Raw genomic sequence first — 19,875 nt, 5'->3', positions numbered from 1 at the left:
CGGCACAGACGGCAGTGCCCGCCTCTTGTGTGCTGTTTGTGTTTTGCTTCTGAAAGCCCTTGAGCTCAAGTGGGGATTCCTCTTGCAGTCGACACTCACTGTGTCCTTTGTCGTTTTCCCTGTGTTTTCTAAGGATTAGGGAGATGCAGAAGGAGCTTTCTGTACAAGAGTTTCGGGGAGTTTGATTTGATACTGTAGCAGAGCAGGTAATGCTTTGAGGAGGTGTCAGGATGCAAACGCTTCAGATTTCAGCTCTTTAAACAAACTGAGAGATGCAGGACTTCACCACCAAAGATACTGGTGTATGTTCAGATTTAAAAATAACTTTGTGCGCCAGAGCACAAAAACCGGGGGCTTGGGGATCATCGTGATCGACGTCTGCACCTTTCACTGCAGTCAGGCCTCGTGTCACTATGTTTTGACAGGAGAGCTCTTTGGAGACACACAGTGCACGATGTGAGCCATGCGAGTGGCAGGGAGGAGGAGCCTGGAGCAAGTACTCCAGGGAAGGCGTTCCGTCTGGGCCACGGAGACCGTGGCCGCGACACACAGGGGCTGGGGTTCTGGTCCAGGCTCTGCTCTGCAGGGCTGCGAGAGTTTGGACCGGACCCTGCCTAGTGTCACTAGGTGTCTTGAATACGGCTGTGGGACATGGAGTCACCGGGGGTGCAGGTGCAAGCAGGGGTGTGTTGGGCTGGGATCCCATGTTTCCCTCCGTCCAGCTCCTGAGGGCTCAGCCCCAGCCCCTGCACCGGCTGGAGGGCGCTTCTCACCTGAAGGCTCACTAACCACCCCTCTGCTTGCCCCTTGACCCACCAGATGAAAGACACGGTGACAATGGATGCCGGGAGAGCCAACAAGGAGGCTGAAATCCTTCGAAAGCAGTGCAAGGCTCTGTGCCAGGAACTGAAGGAAGCCCTCCAGGAGGCGGACGTGGCCAAGTGTCGGCGGGACTGGGCCTTCCAGGAGCGAGACAAGATCGTGGCAGAGCGGGACAGCATCCGGTACAGGGAGCCCCTGGGCTGGTGTGGGCTCCCATCTCCCCATGGTGGGCTGGGTCTCTGGGGATGGTTGGAGTCACTTGCCACGTGTCTAGGTAAGGTGGGGGTGACCTAGGTCCCTCCCCTCACCTGAGGTGGTGGCCTGGCCTTGCTTCATAGCGTTAGAAGTGTCCACTGCAGCCTAGGTGTCTGCATGTGCATGGAGACTGGGCGAGACCCTCCCCCTGCCACGAGGTAGCACAAAGCCAGGTTTTCCTCTTAGGGGACTTCTGATGAAATGGACATTCTTTTAGTTGGTATTCTTTGGGCACTTCCTGTGTTCCAGGATCGTAGTTTCCGCATACAGGGAGACCGGGGACTCCCAGATGGGTGTGATGCCCCCGAGGGGCCAGCGCTGTGGGGGCCACAAGCAGCTTTGTTGGACAGGGCAGCAGGGAGGGACACAGTATGAATGGTGAATTCCAGGGCCACCCTGATGGGGGCAGCCAGGGCACTGGAAGGACAGGTGTGGCGTCTCCTCAGAAAGCATGAGCTTGAACTTGAGCATAAGTGGAGGTTTTCCAGGTGGAGGAGGGGGATGGCTGTTGCAGCCTGAGGAAGCATGAGCAAAGACATGTGATGTGCTCAGGGCAGGGACATGCCTATGGACTTGGGGGTCACAGGAGAGGCGGCTGATGTGGTTCCTGAGGGCACACTGTAAGGGCCTCAAAAGGGAAGCCCAGGAGCGTAGCCTTAATTCTTGGCTGGGGCAGAGCCACGAGGGACTGTGGTGGTGCCAGTGGTGACTTGGTCCTTGAGAGTTTCCAGACGATCCCTTGTGGTTGTTTGGAGGAGAGATTGATGCCTGCCAGGGCTGCTCAGGAGGTGAGGGTTCCGGGTGGAGGGATTGGGGGCTGTGGCGAGGCGGGGACCGGCCCTTAGGTGCCGTCCTCTGACAGGATGCAGTTCTGGAGGTGACCCAGAGCACTCACTCCCCTGCTGCCGAGTCACCTGTCCCTGCCTTCTCTCTGAATGGCTGAGGTGGCGCTGCGGCCCCAGGAGCCACACATCCTATGCTGGGGAGTTGTCAGGCCTGCACTTTGCACTCACCTGCACAGAGCTCAGGGCTGCACGAGGCATGACTCCTGTCCATGGGGGGAGCTTTATCTAGTTGTGGGCCAGGGGACAGCTCTTGAACTCTAGAAAGGCCTGCCTGTGGGTAGTTCTGAGGTACGTGGTAGGTGATGGAATAGCGGGGCCTGCCTGGCGGGCTGGGGGTGGGGTGGGCATGCACCCAGGCTCATTGAGGGCAGAGCAGTGGGATGAGCACTGGATGTTCACAGCCTATTGCCCAGTAACTGGAGGTATCTCCTTCCTGGTCCTCAGTATCTGCTCTGTCCCTGGATGGGGTTGGCCTGGGTGGTTGCCCCTCCGGATTTTCACATACTCCTGTGTATTTGGAGGCAAGACAGGCACCTGGGGTGTTTGGGAGCTAGGGCTACAGTCCACCATAGGCCGTGAGTCCTCTGCCCCTGATCTTCACAGTGACCTTGGCCTCTGCCCTCTCTGCCAGGACGCTCTGTGACAACCTACGGAGGGAGCGGGACCGGGCAGTGAGCGAGCTGGCCGAGGCCCTGCGCAGCCTGGACGACACTCGCAAACAGAAGAATGATGTCAGCCGGGAGCTCAAGGAGCTCAAGTATGTTGGGGTGGGCGTCTGCCTGGGAGTGTGGTGGCCCCTCTCATGTCAGGGCAGGGCAGCCACCCGTGCTGGCCTGGCTGGCTGTCCCTTCACTGAGCCTTACTCTGTGTGTCTGTAGAATGGGTCTGAATGCCATCTCCATGTTGAGAGTTAAATAGAAATTCTTAGACCATCACGGAAGATGGCAGCCCTTTGGTGAGCGCACGGAGATGGGCAGGCACCGTGTGCAAAGGCACATAGGAAGGAAGGTTTCTGTTCAGAGGCAGTCCATTTAGGGACAGGCAAGCATGTACTGTCCATTCATTCATTCATTCATTCATAACCTTTCTACCTCATTTGTTCACTAACTAACTCTACAAGGATTTACTGGGAGCCTGGACTGTTTGGGCCAGGCCTGTGGGAGGCCCTGGGGGCAGCAGCTGAGCAGGGGACCAGGTCTATGTCTGCGGGCTCACGGCACACGGGAGGAGACAGACCACCACTTCGCAGTCCGTTCTGCCTGTGTCGTGTGGATACCCATGTGGGAGAGACCTGGGTGTCAGACAGCCTCCCCTCGGTTACAGCACTGTGCCCAGGGCTGTGATTCGAGATATGGTGACCCTGAGCAGTGGATTGAAAATACAAAGATCAAAGTTAAAATGAGAGATTGACAGAACCCAGGAGCTGTCACTGTAGGGTAGAACGAGGCTCTCTTGAGAAGCAGTGGCTCTCTGTTCTGAGAAACTTGCTAAGCTGATAGAGCGGTGCAGGGCGGTGAGGAGCGTGAGTGTGCAAGCCTTGCTTGCTCAAGCAGCGCCTTTCAGATGGAGCGACAGCTTTCCCTCCCTCCCCATTCGGTAACACAGTCTTTTCTCTGCTGAAGTACTTTAGTACCTCTCTTACTTTGTGGGGGTATTTCTGGATTCTTCATTCTGTCCCGGTGATCTTTGTGTCTTTCTTCCTGCAATTCTGCACAGTCTCGATTACTGTAGCTATGAGAAAAAGTCTTAAAATCGAGTAGAGTGATTCCTCCCAAGTAATTTTTCATTTTCAGACTTGTTTAAGCTATTCTGATTCCTTACCTTTATCTCCCTGTACATTTTATAATAGCCTTGTCTGTATCCACAAAAAAGTCTTGCTGGCATTTCTCAAGGAATTGCATTAAAGCCCTGGATAACTTTGGGAAGAATTTGAGTCTTTTCTGAAAAACCTCCACGAAAACACCTTGATATCTAAGAAGACTTGGTGTGCGGCTCCAGATTTATTGGGAAGCTGGCAGGGAGGATAAGATGGAGAGGAATCCCCTCTAGCCCTCACAGTGGCCTTCTTCCCTTCCAAGCTGTGACTTGGGTGGGGTGTGTCGCCTCCCTGGGGACCATCGCATGGCCCTCTCTGTTCCTAGGGAGCAGATGGAATCCCAGCTGGAGAAGGAGGCCCGGTTCCGGCAGCTGATGGCCCACAGCTCCCACGACTCGGCCATTGACACAGACTCCATGGAGTGGGAAACAGAAATTGTGGAGTTCGAAAGGGAGACGGTGAGCTGCCCTGATGTCTTTGCTTGCCTGCTGTCCTGACGCGAACGTTTTGCACACGGGAGGGAGGGGATGCCCCCCTTGTGGGGTTCCCCAGTTTCTCGGCCCTCAGTTTTGGGGCATGGGCTTTTCTTGCTGGGGTGCGTGCATCCTTTCCCTGCCCTTGTCCGAGCTGGGCTGTGGCAGGCTGATGTCCGTGGCCCCTCCAGCAGCAGACGCTGGCACAGTACACGGAGGGCAGAGCAGGGCTCTTCTGCAGGGACGCGTGTCTGCAGTGGCTGACGGGCACATGCTCAGGGCTTCACCTGGGGACCGAGTGCCCCGTCAGACACGGGGAAGGGGCAGTCCTCACAATGGAGCGAGTGCCTTGAGGTTTCAGAGTGGAATGTTTCTAATCACTGCTTTGTAAAGTGTGTGGCTGCTGCTCTTTTGACAGGAGGATATTGACTTGAAAGCACTTGGGTTCGATATGGCAGAAGGTGTGAATGAGCCTTGTTTGCCTGGGGACTGTGGGATATTTGTCACTAAAGTGGACAAAGGAAGCATTGCTGATGGCCGCTTACGGTAAGCGTGGAGGAGGCCCCAGCTCTGGAGGGAAGGGGAGCCCCGACCCAGTGCATAGGACCCAGGGATCCAGGTGGCCGTTAAGTGAGTGTACCCTAGGGTCTGGAGACTCAAAGGCTCAGCTGCTAACATTGTCCTTAAAGGAGACTCTGTGGCTCACAAGGGCCTGTGTGTCTGACCTTTTCACAGGCCCCAGGTGCTGCCTTCACTTTTCTAGGTAGGAAAGGGCTCAGGCAGTATGGGCGAGAGTGTAGGATGTGCGTCACATGCCCGTTCCACGAAATAGCAACGAGAATAAACTACCGTTTGGGAAGTGCTGGTTTAAGCCCTTTGTATAATCAATTCAGTAATCTTTAAAACCCAGTGAGGTAGGTCTGTACTCTGCTCTTATCCCCGTTTTACAGATGAGGACACCGAGGTGTGGAGGCGCTAGGTCACACAGCTAGTAGGTGGTGGGGCCAGGATTTGCACCCAAGCGACCTGGCTCCAGCGTCCGTGAGTGTAGCTACTTGAGCCTCCTGAGAGGAGCTCTGTGTGGCAACAGCTTTCTGGCACTCGTCTCCCCAGACTGGAGAAGGGGGGCCTGCCCACTGGTCCCAAGGGCTGCGCGGGCGCTGACCTGGCTGTGCCCCTCCTCAGGGTCAACGACTGGCTGCTGAGAATCAATGACGTGGACCTCATCAACAAGGACAAGAAGCAGGCCATCAAGGCCCTCCTCAATGGGGAGGGGGCCATTAACATGGTCGTGCGGCGGAGGAAGTCCCTGGGCGGGAAGGTGGTCACGCCACTGCACATCAACCTGAATGGGCAGAAAGGTAGTGGGCCTGTCGGGGGGAGCGGGGCATCCCAGGTGGCACAGTGCAGAGGGGGTGTTTCAGAGGTGCTGATGCTGTTAAATGCGGTGCATGCACACCCCCAGCAGGGGCCCTTCTGGGTCCTGGGTCTTGCTGGCCTCTGGGTGCTTGATTCACCAGACCAGACCTGACGGAGCCCCTGGGAGACCCTGGGTGGTCTGACCCAGCCCGGGTGCTGGGATGGGCAGGTTGCTGTCTGCGAATGTTCCCTTCTTAAGTTTATCTCTTGAAGACGAGGTGGGAGGACCTGAGGGCCTCGCACCCGGCGCGGGGGTTCACTGGGGACTGTCTGCGCCCACCCTGTGGTTCACAGACAGTGGCATCTGCCTGGAGAATGGCGTGTACGCTGCTGCCGTGATGCCTGGAAGTCCGGCCGCCAAAGAGGGGTCCCTGGCTGTGGGAGACAGGATTGTGGCGGTAAGCCTCGGGCCGCGCCATCTGTCCCACGTGGGCAGTTAGAGGACGTTTGAGAGGTCAAACAGGAAGTAGTGAAACAGAGTTTTTATGTTAACCTTGTTCTTTAAATGTGAACAAGCTTTTTCTTTTTACTGACAGTTTGTTTCCATTTATAGTAGAAAATCAGAAAATAGAAAGTTTAGGAAGAAAATAAGAATCCCTCTTATTGCTACCATCTATAGATTACCTTTATGAACATTTTAAATGTATTTCTCTACAGCCTGTATTCTGCACATGAATCTGTATTTAGGTCAGTTTAAAGAAGATATCATTTGCATGTGATTTAAAAAAAATCTTATTAAACGTTATATCCATTTATTTTTAAATTTCTTCTTTTATCACCAAAGACTTATGTGCCATAAAATAGTGAAGCAATACAGAAATGTATAAAGTGGTAGTCTCCTCTTTTCCCTTCCATCCTGCTCCTGGAGAAAATCTTTGCCCCCACTCACAAGATGTGCTCCCAGCAGACCCTATGTTCTCATACAGATCTATATACACAGATAAAGGTTTCTGGCTTTTGTTCGCTTTTTTTTTTTTTTAAATTTTTTAACTTTTTTTATTTTTGAGAGACTGAGAAACAGAGCATGAGTGGGGAAGGGGCAGAGAGAAAGCGGGAGACAGAATCCGAAGCGGGCTTCAGGCTCTGAGCTGTCAGCACAGAGCCTGACGTGGGGCTTGAACTCACGAGTTTTGAGATGATGACCTGGGCTGAAGTCAGACGCTTAACCGACTGAGCCACTCAGGTGCCCCAGGTTTTTGTTTGCTTTTTAAGCAAATCATTCTCCGATTCCACATCATGGATACCAAATTAATCCTCATTACTTCTATCCACTTCATGGTAATCAGTTGTGTGGTTATCTATAGTTTAAAACATGCCCCCATCGTGAACAGGTACATTGTTTTGAGTTTCTGCCATTGCAAACGGTCCTGCCATGAACTTTACCTGTGTGTACAGCCCTTTAGGGGACACCCAGTGGCATTCCTGGTGATCAGACCCCCAGAATGTGGTAAGGTTACAAAGTCTAATTTAGTATTTCTGACTTAACTCATTAAGATCGAAGTCTCTCACACACACACACACACACACACACACACACACACACACACACAATCCCAGCTGTACAAACGGCACACATGATGATAATCTCTTCCTCTGCTTCTAGACTCCTCATCTCCCAGTTGCCATCCCAATAGCAATTATCATTAATAAGAATTTATTCTCTTCTCTTCCAGAAATATTCAAAGCATGTGTATCTCCCACTTCCCTTCCCTTCCCCTTCCTTCCCCTTCCTTCCACTTTCCTTCCTTCCCCCTTCCCTTCCTCCTTCCGTTCCCCCTTCCCTTCCTCTTTCTGTTCCCCCTTCCCTTCCCCCTTTCCAGGTGGGATCATATATTCTCAGTTGCAAACCTCATCTTTTGGTTCCTACCGTGTGCCCTGGAGATTCTTCTGGATTCACCTCTTTAGACCTGCCTGGGTCCTCTCAGTAACTGCATATTACTTAGGGACAGCTACTCAGCCCGTTAACCCGCACACAGTCAGGACCTCTTTGTAGTGCAGCAAGGCTGTTGCCCCGCCCCTCCACAGGGACCCACAGGGTGAATTCCTGGGTGGGGGGTTGCCGGATCCGTCGGCATAAGCATTTAACGTTTGGCATGATCTTTTCCCTTGTGGTCAAAGAGACCGTGGCCTTTTCGATCCCACCTGCAGTGTGTGGGGGAGTTCACTGCTTCACATCTTTGCCAGTGTTTTGCAGATTTTGGAGGATGCCAGAATTTAAAAGCAAGATGGTCATGGTGAAAAATGATAAGATGTGGAAAAGTTATAAAGAAAAAAAACAACCAAATTAATCCATGACTCCAAACTAATCATTCTGCCTATTTTTTTAACTTTTGATTTTGAAATAAGTACAGAAATAATGCAATTATGATATTAAATAAATAGTATTGAAAAATAGATAAAATGGTGAAGATAGTACAGATGGGTCCTATGTATGCTTCATGTAATTTTCCTTAGTGCTTATGTTTTACACGACTATATAATATCAAAACCAGGTGAATGATATTGGAACCACGTATGTATATTTCTACATCATTTTATTATGGTTTAAGTGACAAAAAAATTTTTTTGATCTACAGAGCTGTTCCACCTGGACAAAGATCCCCCTCGTGTTACCCCTTTATAGGAGCATCCATAGCCCTGCTCTCCACCTCCCATCCATAACCCCTGGCAGTTAATTTGCTCTCCATCTGTACACTTTTGTCATCTTGAGAACATTATGTATATCGAATTGTACAGTATGTGGCCTTTGAGATGGGCTCTTGCACCCTGCCTGATGCCATGAGGTCCATCAGGCGGCTGCGGGCCCTGTCAGTGTGTTCTTGCCTTCTGGGCAGTATTCCACGGTCTGGATGCACCCAGTCCAACTGTTCATTGTTGCGCATACATGTGTGTAAAAGCTCGGGATGCATCTGGGAGAAATGGGGACAGAGGTTCAGGCCTAAGGGATCGTGAGGACCTTCGTGAACAGTTTACGGAGGCCTTTCACACCATGATCTTGTTTTCAGTCTCCTCCTGCCCTAGGGGGCAGGGATGGAGTGAAGGGGTTCTGAGCCATGGTCTTCTGTCACACAGCCGGCAGCAGTAGGGCCTGGTTGTTCCCCAGGATGCTTGGTGTTCTGGTCCCAGTCAGACGAGCACCTACCCTGAGAATGATTGTAGGGCTCTGTCTTTTCTTTGCCCCGGAAGTGGCTAAACTGGATTCCTCAGGCCTTCTTGGGGAGGGGCTTTCTCTCCTTGCCAGCTCCAGACTTGGGCAGTGTATAGAACCAGGCCCACTGTCCAGAATGGGCTGGCAGAGACCCTGCGCTGGTGCTGGGCCTGACGGAGCTCTTTGTTTGTCCCTAGATCAATGGCATTGCACTGGACAACAAGTCTCTGAATGAGTGTGAATCTCTGCTGCGTAGCTGCCAGGACTCCCTGACCCTTTCCCTCCTGAAGGTAAGGGCCCTGCCCCACACCGGCTGCTCTCATAGGCCGCAGGGCAGGCAAAGCCTCAGCTCAGCTCCCGAGCCGCTACTCTGCATCCCTGGTACCCTTGGAAAAAGAGTATTGATTCACAAAGTGCAGGATGTGCATGAAGCCTGGTCCTGTTCTAAAAACAAAAACAGGGGCACCTGGGTGGCTCAGTCTGTGAAGCGTCCGACTCTTGGTTTCAGCTCAGGTCATGATCTCACGGTTTGTGGATTCCAGCCCTGTGTCAGGCTCTGCACTGGCAACATGGAGCCTGCCTGGGATTCTCTCTCTCCCTCTCTCTCTCTGCCCCTCCTCTGCTCTCTCTCTGCCTCTGAAAATAAATAAACTTAAAAAAAAATTTAAAACAAAAGCAAAACAAGACAGCTATGAAGGACATTTTGAGGACAGTGGGGGACGTTTGAATCTGGACTCAGTAATTTGGTGATCTTAGAACTTGTTGATTTTCTTGGGTACAGTGATGGTACTGGGGTTTATAGAAGCAAATGGCCTTATTTAGGAGAAGTGCGTGCTAAAGTTGTTAGGGACGAGATGTCAAAATCTTTGTAACTTACTTTCAAATGTTCTGCAGTATAGATAGGTACAGACAACTTGGTAAGATGCTGTTGAATCTAAATGGTGGATTTATGGACATTTGTTGTACTTTTACCTCAACTTTTCTGCATAGTTGAAAAGATTTATAATAGAGATTGAGAAAGATAGACTCTTCCACTTTCTTGAGAGATGTTTTTAAAGATTAATTATCTTAAAATTAGTAGACTTCTTTGGAGCAGTTTCAGGTTTATAGAAAAGTTGGACTAGTATAGAGAGTTCTCATATTCACCTCTATGCTTCCCCTGTTAGCAGTCTGGCATTAGTGGGGTTCATTTGTTGCAACTGATGAACCTATATATATATATATATATATACACAAACACACACATACACACGTACATATATATATGTACATATACATATATTTTTAACATATCTTATTTTTTGAGAGACAAGAGAGTGAGGGGGGATGGGCAGAGAGAGAGAGGGAGACACAGAATCTGAAGCAGGCTCCAGGCTCTGAGCTGTCAGCACAGATCCCAACATGGGGCTTGAACCCATGAACCGTGAGATCATGATCTGTGCTGAAATTGGACGGTTAACTGACTGAGCCAACCAGCCGCCCCATCGATGAACCAATATTAATGTAATAGTATTTTTTTTAAGTTTATTTATTTTAGTAATCTCTACACTGAATGTGGGGCTCAAACTTAGGACCCTGATATCAAGCGTCGCATGCTCCACTGACTGAGCCTGCCAGGTGCCCCTGTAATAGTATTAAAGTCCGTAGGCGAAATGAGGAGTCACTCTTGGCGTTGTGCATTCTGTGGGTTTGGACAGGTGTATCCACCATCATAGTGTCATACGGAATAGCTTCACTGCCCTAGAAATCCTCTGTGTTCGCCATGTTGCTCCCTTCCTCTGTCTCCCCCGCCCAGTCCCTGGAGCCACTCATCCTTACTCTGTCTCCATGGTTCGGCCTTGTCCGGGATGTCACATTTCTGGAATCACACAGTATGGTGCCTCTTTGGATTGGCTTCTTCCACTTAGTAATATGCATTTAAGTTTGCTCCATGTCTTCTCGTGGCTTGATAGCTCATTTCTTTTTATTGCTGAATAATTTAAAGTTACGTGAGTGTACTACATGATATAGACTTTTAATAATGAATCCTTTTTAATCTAACAATTAAAAAGAAATACAGGCAGGGCATTGTGTAGGCAAAGTGCAGAGAGTGCTCAAAGTCTCCCCTGCGGGTTCACGGTGGGCGGGGCCAGGAGAGAGCCCTGGTCAGGGAGAGGTGCGCATGCACCTTGGACTAGCCGTCTCTGGGTGTGTGTGGCCCGCTGCTGACCCTCACTCCCCCGTAGGGCCGGCGTGCGGTGGCAGCACAAAGCCTGGCGGTCTTATCTGCTGTTTCTCACTCTCTGCAACCCTCTCACAGGTGTTCCCTCAGAGCTCTTCGTGGAGTGGCCAGAACATCTTCGAGAACATCAAGGACTCCGATAAGATGCTGAGCGTCCGAGCCCACGGCCCCGAGGCCCAGGCCCCGAATAAACGGAGTCTGTTGCAGCACAATAACTCCACGCAGACGGACATCTTCTATGCGGACAGGCTGGAGGACAGGAGGGAGCCGGGTCCCCCGGGAGGCAGCAGCTCTTTCCTGCACAAGCCCTTCCCTGCAGGACCCTTCCCAGTCTCCCCCCAGGCCTGTCCCAGCGCCTCCGAGCGTAGCCTCAGCTCCTTCCGCTCAGACACCTCTGGGGAGCGTGGCTACGGGCTGGTGGATGTGCGTAGCCGGCGACCACTGCTGCCCTTCGACACAGAGGGGGGCCCCTGCGGGGCGGCAGAGGCCCCCCTGGATAAGACAGAGCCCGAGAGCTCCAGCAGCGGCGGGACCTGGCCCAAGGCCGTGCTCGGCTCCACAGCAGGGCCCGAGAAGCTCTCTGTTTATAAGAAGCCAAAGCAAAGAAAGTCTATCTTTGACCCTAACACTTTCAAACGCCCCCAGACTCCCCCCAAAATAGACTACCTGCTCCCAGGCCCTGGGTCTACTCACTCCCCCCAGCCCTCCAAGAGGGTGGGGCCTCTGACGCCCCCAAAACCTCCCAGGAGGAGCGACTCTATTAAGTTCCAGCACAGACTGGAAACCAGCTCCGAGTCTGAGGCTACGCTGGTGGGCAGCTCCCCGTCCGCCAGCCCCCCGAGCGCACTGCCCCCCGGCGCGGACCCCGGGGACCTCACCCACACCTCACCCCCTCGCAAGGCCAGAGTCCGCATTGCTTCCAGCTACTACCCTGAAGGAGACGGGGACTCCTCCTATCTGCCTGCCAAGAAGTCCTGCGACGGGGACCTCACCTCCCAGAAGATGGACGAGCTGGGGCAGAAGCGCCGTCGTCCAAAGTCTGCTCCCAGCTTCCGGCCCAAGCTGGCTCCAGTAGTGATTCCTGCGCAGTTCCTGGAGGTGGAGCTCAACCCTGGGGTCGGCGCGGGGGAAGGCATGGGGAGGGGCCCTGAACCTCTGTCCCCAGCCTCACATTCAGCCCTGGCTCCTTCGCCTTCATTCTAAGCACCTCCCCGAGGACAGGGTGGCTGGCAGGTGCCTTGGGAAGGAGCCCTCCTTAGGAGGTTGGAAGGTAACGTAGGGGGCATGCGCGTTAGTGGGCATCTGACGCCACGACAGGAACACTTTCTCGCGTATGGTATTTGATTTACTTTTTCAACAAGAAGCTTTTGAACTTGCACAATAAAAGCAAGTGACATGGCCCTGCCGGGAAGGATCTGGGGAGCCAAGACAGCGCCTGTGAGGCGGCCAGCTTGTTTCTGTGGGTATTGTAGTTGTTTCCAGATGGGAGAGCTTGCTGTGGGCTGCAGAACAAATCCATGCCACCCTCTGCAGACAGAGACCCTGGCACAGCCATGCAGGTTTTGAGGAGCTGTTAACATACGTGTGCCCAAGGCACCGGTGCTGCCCACCTCCTGCACATCATCTGTTTACGTGAGAGAACAGATTGTTTCTCTGTGGTTCCCTTCCAGAGTAGTTTCAAGAGAGGTTCTTCCCTTCTAGGTGTGTAAGGCGACGACTGTCCCATCATGTGTCTGACTGGGAGAGACAGTGCGTAGGGGACAGACTTGCCGATGCCTGTGCGTTTCCATCTCCAGCCACTGTCTCTCCTCTTTGGTTCTGCAGGAGCAGAAGTGTGTCCCGGCCAGTGGGGAGCTCTGCCCAGAGCTTCAGGAATGGTCTCCTTACTCGCCGGGGCACCCCGGCCGGCACAGCAACCCCCCATTCTACCCCGGCAGGGCATCTGTGGGTGAGTCGCTGGGGCTGGGGAGGAGGGTCTGTGGTGGGCTCACAGGGCTGAGCCGTCCCAGAGAGAGTGGAGGCAGTCATGTCAAGGTGCCGCCGTGTGTCCTCAGCCCTGAGGTCCACAGAACTAGCAATGACCACCCTGTCTGAGATGTTTAATCTTCTATCGTGGACATTTCTTAGCTTTTCAGAGCACCTCCCCATAGCGGCCTGGGAAATAGGAAGCCATGAAGTGAGTTCTCCCATTTTATAGATGCAGCAAGCCAATAGCTTGCACAGGTCTGGAGCTGGCTGGGTGCTTTGGGATGATTGTCCTTACCTGGCCCGTTTCTAGGTACTGTTCCCCGGAGCATGACCCCGAGCACCACTGTGAGCTCCATCCTGAGGAATCCCATCTACACCGTGCGTAGCCACAGGGTTGGCCCATGCAGCTCTCCGCCGGTGCCCAGAGAGGTTGGCCCCCAGGGTCTGCACCCCAGGTATGTGACGTCACCCCCCGCTTCTCGGCATGCCGGCCGGCCAAACCCATGTGCACGTAAAGCTGCTGGGCACAAAGTGTCCATGGGCAGAGAAGCATCCCTGCGAAGCCAAGAAGGGGCTGGTTAGAGCAGCCCTGGGGTCCCAGGAAGAGTGAACTTTAGGGTGCTCTCTTCACTCACCAACAAGGAGCTTGAAAGGGGTGCCTGGGTGGCTCAGTCAGTTAAGCATTCAGCTTTGGTTCAATCTCACGGTTCGTGGGTTCAAGTTCCACATCAGGCTCTCTGTTGTCAGCACAGAGCCTGCTTTTGATCCTCTGTGTCCCCCCCCCACCCTCCGCCCCCGCCTGCCCCTCCCTGCTGGTTCTTTCTCTCTCACAATAAATTTAAAAAAAAAGAAGAAAGAAAAGGCATTTACCTTGTCTCATTTAATTGCCACAGTGACCTTGCAAGCTAAGGACTGTCGTTGTCTCTGGTTTATAGATGAGGAGACTGAGACTTAAAAAGGGAATGGACTGGCTCAGGGTTACCCTTTCCTTCATTCACCTGTTTGACAAGTTTTTTTTTTTTTTTAATTGATTTTTTTTTATTTATTTTTTAAATGTTTTATTCATTTTTAGGAGAGAGAGAGAGACAGCGCGAGCAGGGGAGGGTCAGAGAGAGAGGGAGTCACAGACTGAAACAGGCTCCAGGCTCCAGGCAGTCAGCACAGAGCCTGACGCGGGGCTCGAACCCACGAACCATGAGATAATGACCTAAGCGAAAGTCGGACGCTTAACCGACTAAGCCACCCAGGCGCCTCATGTTTGACAAGTTTTAATTGAGCACCTACTATGTGGCATGGACTGTTGTAGTTCCAGGGGACTGTACAGCGGAGGACTAGACCAGTGAGCTTCTTTCCACGTGGGCTTTATGTCGGAGGGTGGGAGGCAGACAGAAAGATGAAAGGAACAATACCAGCTGGTGCTGAGGAGCTCTGAAGTCCGTAGAACGGAGCGACCAGCTAGGCCGTGACTTGAAAGAGCGTGGACAGTTAGATTGGGTGGATGAGAGGGCCCTGTGGTGGGGCGGAGCGGGGATGCTACCGTGATCTGGAGGCTGGGACGAGGTCAGCCACATAAGACTTGGGTGGAGTCCCCAGGAAGAGGGCCTTAGGAGCCGCAGCCCAGGCACCTGGGAATGGTGTGGTGGCCTGGCACCGAGCGGGGAGCTTGGCACGGGTACAGTGAGTCAGGGGAAGAGCTCAGGTTGTAGGGCCCAGGTCCTGTAGAGCCTGCAGCTGTGATGCAATGTTTGGAGTTGTTCCTAGGCTAGGCTGTAGGTGGGGAAGAGACACGGTCTCCTTACATAGCTGGAAAAGGACATCGTTGGGCCTGATTCGAGGCCAGCCTGATGTGGGTGATGCCTGGGCTCTCCCCCCTCCAGCGTCCTAGGCAGCCATCCTGAGTGAGGTGTGCAGGTCCCTGTCCAAGGTCCTTGGTGCCCCTCCAGCCTCCCCCGCCCATCCTGGAGGAGGGACTCCACTACTCCAGACGCAGACAGGGTCAGGGCCTGTTTTCCCCGGTAGAGCCGGGTCCTGGTGCAGGGCCAAGGTGGGCATACCACTCCTCTACCTGCACAGCCCTTTCCGTAGGAGGGGCCCTCGCTGGATGATGCCTCTGAGCATGGCAGTCTGTTGTCCCCAGCTAATGGCAGGTGGCTCCTGTACCTCCCTTCCGTGGGCCAGGGAGGCGTTGGGCCAGGCCTGCTGCTGGTGTCTCCCCAGTGGCTGTGTCGGTCCTGGTCTTCCTCCCCAGAGCCTCACCTGTCTGGTTCTCTTGCAGCGTCCAGCACCAGGGACGCCTGAGCCTGGATCTGAGCCACAGGACTGGCAGTGACTACTCAGAGATGAGAGCCTCCCATGGGTCCAACTCTCTGCCCTCCAGCGCCCGCCTTGGTAACTGTGCCACAGGACCTTGTCACCTTAGCGGGCCCAGGCCTTGTTTCCTCTCTGCCTGCATCCTCGTGGCCAGGCCTCCAGGTGGCCTGCCCCTGTGGGCCCTTCTCTGCTCCCGTGTTGCACTCAGTCATCTCCCTTAGCCTCTGTGTCTCTTAGGGCTTCCCTACCAGCCACAAGCTGGTTCTAGGTGACCCCTTGGCCCACGAGCCTTGCTTCCTGTCCTGAGCTTATCAGTGATTCTGGGGGTTTGTAGTCCTGTTCCCTTGTGGGAGATGCAGCCCACGGGGAGAGACTGGCAGGTCCCTCACACAGGGACTGGTGGTGCCCCTTCCAGCGATGTGGAGTGGAGGCAAGCAGTCCCCTCTGTCACTTGGGTTACTGTCCCTGATCCGGGGTGGGAGTGAGATTTGTGGGATTCTGCTCTGGAAGAGTCCAGGCCTGCAGAGTTTACTCAAATACTGCATGTTAAATATCTGCTTTCCTGAATTGTTGCACGTTTGGGCCCCCTCGGGGGTGAGTGGCAGGGCCTGCTTTGCATGGGTCCGGACTCTGCCTCTTTCCTAACTACTAAAGGGATGGTGAGGGAGCCGGGGGCGGTGTTCAATCACAGGCCTTACGCTCTGTCCCCTCATGGAAACATAGGGTCTTCGAGCAACTTGCAGTTCAAGGCGGAACGCATTAAAATCCCGTCAACACCAAGATACCCGCGGTCGGTTGTGGGCTCCGACAGAGGTGAGGGCTGGGCATTCCCTCCTTGCTGGCCGGCTCACTCTGGCCTCGTGGCATGCGGTGTCTGGGTGCAGTGGGTAACCTCCTCCTCGTCCTGGCCAATCCGTGCATGCTGGCTGAGCCCGGCCTCAAGCCTGGTGACGTGGGGGATAGAGACGCCACGTGGAGCCGGGCACCTGAATTCAAGGCCATACGGTGTGACCATGGTGTGGGGCTGTGTGCCTGGATCCCGTCTCCCTCTTGGTCTTGGCCTCGGGAGAACGGAGATATGAGGCTGCGGCCTGAGTTACCTGGCACCTCTCCCACAGGTTCGTTGTCACATTCCGAGTGCAGCACGCCTCCCCGGTCACCCCTGAGTATCGACACGCTGTCCTCGTGTAGCCAGTCCCAGACCTCCGCCTCCACGTTGCCCAGGATTGCCGTCAACCCTGCGGCCCTTGGGGAGCGGAGGAAGGACAGGTGAGCAGCACTGCCTCGACCCCGCTCCATGCCATGGGCGTGGCAGTGGGCGGTGCGTCCCTGCAGGGGCCGTGGCTTGTTGGGGGAAGCAGCGGGTGTGGGTGGGTTCCGGCGGGTGGATCCCAGGGCCAGGCCGCTCTGCTTTGGGCCACCTAGTGTTCTCTGGTGCTGTGCTGCCCCGGGACTTCGCCAGGAAGTCCTGCGGGCATGGGGTGCAGGAGAGGGGAGGTGTGCGTGGGGGGCAAAGCCGGGAGAAGGTCGGCTCTTCCCCCTGAATGTCCACGAGAGGGCGTGAGCTGCAGCAAGTGATGCTGGGCCACCTGGCGGTGATGATGCTATGGCACCATTCACAGCTTCCCTGGCCCTCGAGGAAGCACTTTCATGTCATAAGTCAGGAAACTCTCACAGACCTCATGAGCATCATCCTCATCCTCATCCTCATCGGCTCTGTTTTACAGATAAGGCACCTGAGGCCAGAAGGTTGGAGGGACTGTCTGTGGTTCCGTGGTTGGTGACTAGCCTGCCTTCATTAGAATCAGGACCCATTCTTATCCTTTGCTTTCTGGCCTCAGAACCACACCTGCATCTGAACCACCCGCACTTCCAGGCTTTTTTTTTTTTTTTTAAGTTTATTTATTTTGAGACAGAGAGAAAGAGTGCTTGCGCACACTCGAGCAGAGGAGGGGCAGAGAGAGAGGGAGAGAGAATCCCAAGCAGGCTCCACAGTCAGCACAGAGCCCAACTTGGGGCTTGATCTCACGAACTGAGAGATCATGACTTAACTGACTGTGCCACCCGGGCGCCCCCACCAAGCTTTTTATTGTGAAATAAAACATATGTAAAGCACAGGGGGAAACAAAAAGTATGTAAAGCACAGAAGTATAGCTTAGGCATTTATTGGTTCACTCTAAGATGCTGGCTACCCTGCTGAGATTTCAGGTTAACTTTAGGCTGATCTCAGTCCACATGTGCTTCCCCTGAGGGGTCCCTCACTACCCCCACAAGCTCTGCACACCTCACCCAACTCTCTTGTTCTTCAGGGTAGAATTTACCAGATCATACTTAGAGTTAAGAGATCCTATCCAGATCCTTAATCTTCAGAAGATCTGATGAAACTCACACTTGGCTTTATTGTATCACTTAAAAGGAACTCCAAAATGCTGAGGGCCCTTGTCGCTGTGAGCCACAGAACGGACCCTGCAGGGTGGGCCCAGCATTAGGGAAATCGTTTGACTTGAAAGCCTGAATTTGTGCAACAACCTAACAAGTAATGTAAGAACCTAGCAAATACTAAATGGAGCATAGACGTATACCTAAACACCCACACACCTTGGGCCAGGGAGAAGCTTCTGGGATTGTCTCACCCACGTGATGCACACGGGAGCACAGACCTGCACTAAGTCCTGGGTCTGCTGGGTGGTTTTCCTTAAGCCCAGCTCCTGTCACTGAGAAGCGAGATGACAACTGAAGCGAGTTCCCTGGAGGCAGAAAGAGCCTTGTCACCTGCAGTCAGATGGCCCCTCGGTTCTGCAGCATACAGAGAATGAGGCACTGCTCTGGGGAGAGAAAAGTGTCCACGTTCCCGCCTGCACGGTGCTTACGGTCTCATTAGAGGCATGAAATTTAACACGTGTGGCCCGACTGAAGAAAATGTAGCTGCTTTCCCCCCAATTCTAATGTACATTGTCAGAACTTCTCATTATAGAAAAGGGGGGAAATTAGGAAGGTGGAAGAGAAGTCACATATAATCTCAATCGAAGATATGGTCTGTTCCCCTTTGGTTAAGTGTGTGCATGTACGTTGCTTCAAGACATGTTTTATTTTCTATACACAAACACTTGTTTCAAGGTATTTGTAATCTGGTGAAGTATGCTTTATTAATCTCTTTCACAAAGCAGCCTTATTCTGAGAAGATTCTTGTGCCTCCCATAAGATGTTGAGATCATTCAGGGGATGAAAGAGTTAAGGATTACCTCAAGTCCCCTCACTAGAGGCACCATCGTTAATGTTTTGGTGGGGCCCTTCCTAGAGACCCCTCCACACGTGAGGAGACATGTGTACGTGTACAGATGGATATAAATGGGGTTACGCCCACCCATGTGCTCACGCAATGTGGCCTTCTGCGTCTTTCCATGTTGGCAAATCCTGATCCGTGTCCTTGATAATGGCCTTGTGGCTTCTGTTGTATGACTCTTACTGTGATTCAGTTACCTCCTGCTGTATTGAGATGGAAGTGGGTTTTGGAGGGTGGAACACAGGAAGGGTGATCGGTGGGGGATGAGGAGCCCCAGAGCAGAATCGAAATCTGCCTGCACCTGCTGTGCTGTCCTCCAAGGCTGGCTGGGGGCGTGCGGATGGTGTGGCGGCTGCTGGGTCAGGGTTGTTATAACTCCAGACGGCTAGTGCTCTGATATGTGTTGAGTCTGGAAGCGACCGAGGGTGCGGGCCAGGGACGGAAGCGTCTGAGCTGCAGGGTCAGTGAGGGCATTGCGGCCGTGTGAGTTTGGGAGGAGGAGAGGGCGGGAGAGGTGAAGGGATGAGTCAAGAAGGAATTTGGTCTCAGATCGCCAGAGCACCGAGCTCTGGGCAGTGGGGTCCCAGCCCGAGGCCCTCTGAGCAGGAGAGACAGCTGTGCCTCTGGGTGGCAGAGGTCGGACTGCTCAGGGGCCTCTCGGTCCATCACCCTGTGAGTCTGCCCTCACCCAGGTTCCCTGTGCTCCCCTCCCTGGAGGGAAGTCCGAGGACGTGGTGTTCTGGCTGGCTCCTCCCTCGGCCTTTGGCTGCAGTTTTGTCCTGAGAAGAAGGGCTTCGGGCAGCATAGTCCTCAGGGGATGACGTGGCATCACCTGGCTGTCTTTCTCTCTGTTAGGTTCCAGACATCTGTCATCCTTCCCTGAGAGTCCCTCTTTTCTTTCTAACTCTTTGCACCTTCCAGATGTCTCTGCCACCACAGATCTTTCCTGAGACTGCCCGTGGCCGCCAGGCCCAGGTTTTTCTCCCTGAGGAGTCTGAGGTTGGCCTGACATGAGGCCCCTTGCCCGAGGCCCCTCATGCCCTTGGCACGGTGGACAGCTGCCCCCGGGCCGGCAACTGCATGGTCACCGCCTTGCTCCGAGCCTCCCCGCTCCCTTTTCAATGGCTTGGGTTTGCAGCGGCTTAATTTCCATGGTCATTGTACGTCATCCTCTATCCTGATAAATGTAAAAAGTGATACTTTATATTGTTTCTTCTGGGTGACTGTCCTCACAGGAGCCATTGTTTTTCCTCTTGGGGCATCTTGAGAGGCCCCACTGGGGTTTGTAAACTGTACATTTGGTTGAGGCATCTCT

At 53.5% G+C, this 19,875-nt stretch overlaps 1 protein-coding gene across 1 annotated transcript in view; it reads left to right on the top strand.

The window, feature by feature from the left end:
* DLG5 (discs large MAGUK scaffold protein 5) overlaps window positions 1-19,875 on the top strand; it is a 120,638-nt gene that overhangs the window by 77,607 nt on the left and 23,156 nt on the right. The window contains exons 8-20 of the mRNA XM_077746514.1: window positions 820-1,004; window positions 2,554-2,679; window positions 4,064-4,196; window positions 4,630-4,757; window positions 5,397-5,572; window positions 5,925-6,028; window positions 8,976-9,068; window positions 11,078-12,097; window positions 12,824-12,947; window positions 13,278-13,422; window positions 15,243-15,355; window positions 16,001-16,090; window positions 16,396-16,546. Of these exons, the coding sequence (XP_077602640.1) occupies window positions 820-1,004; window positions 2,554-2,679; window positions 4,064-4,196; window positions 4,630-4,757; window positions 5,397-5,572; window positions 5,925-6,028; window positions 8,976-9,068; window positions 11,078-12,097; window positions 12,824-12,947; window positions 13,278-13,422; window positions 15,243-15,355; window positions 16,001-16,090; window positions 16,396-16,546 (2,588 nt within the window). The remainder of the gene's footprint in view (window positions 1-819; window positions 1,005-2,553; window positions 2,680-4,063; window positions 4,197-4,629; window positions 4,758-5,396; window positions 5,573-5,924; window positions 6,029-8,975; window positions 9,069-11,077; window positions 12,098-12,823; window positions 12,948-13,277; window positions 13,423-15,242; window positions 15,356-16,000; window positions 16,091-16,395; window positions 16,547-19,875) is intronic.

Source organism: Crocuta crocuta, unplaced genomic scaffold (assembly GCF_008692635.1).
Source record: "Crocuta crocuta isolate KB4526 unplaced genomic scaffold, BGI_CrCroc_1.0 scaffold28, whole genome shotgun sequence".
In the NCBI taxonomy this organism is placed as follows: Eukaryota; Metazoa; Chordata; class Mammalia; order Carnivora; family Hyaenidae; genus Crocuta; species Crocuta crocuta.
This window is presented reverse-complemented; position numbering and strand designations above follow the sequence as displayed.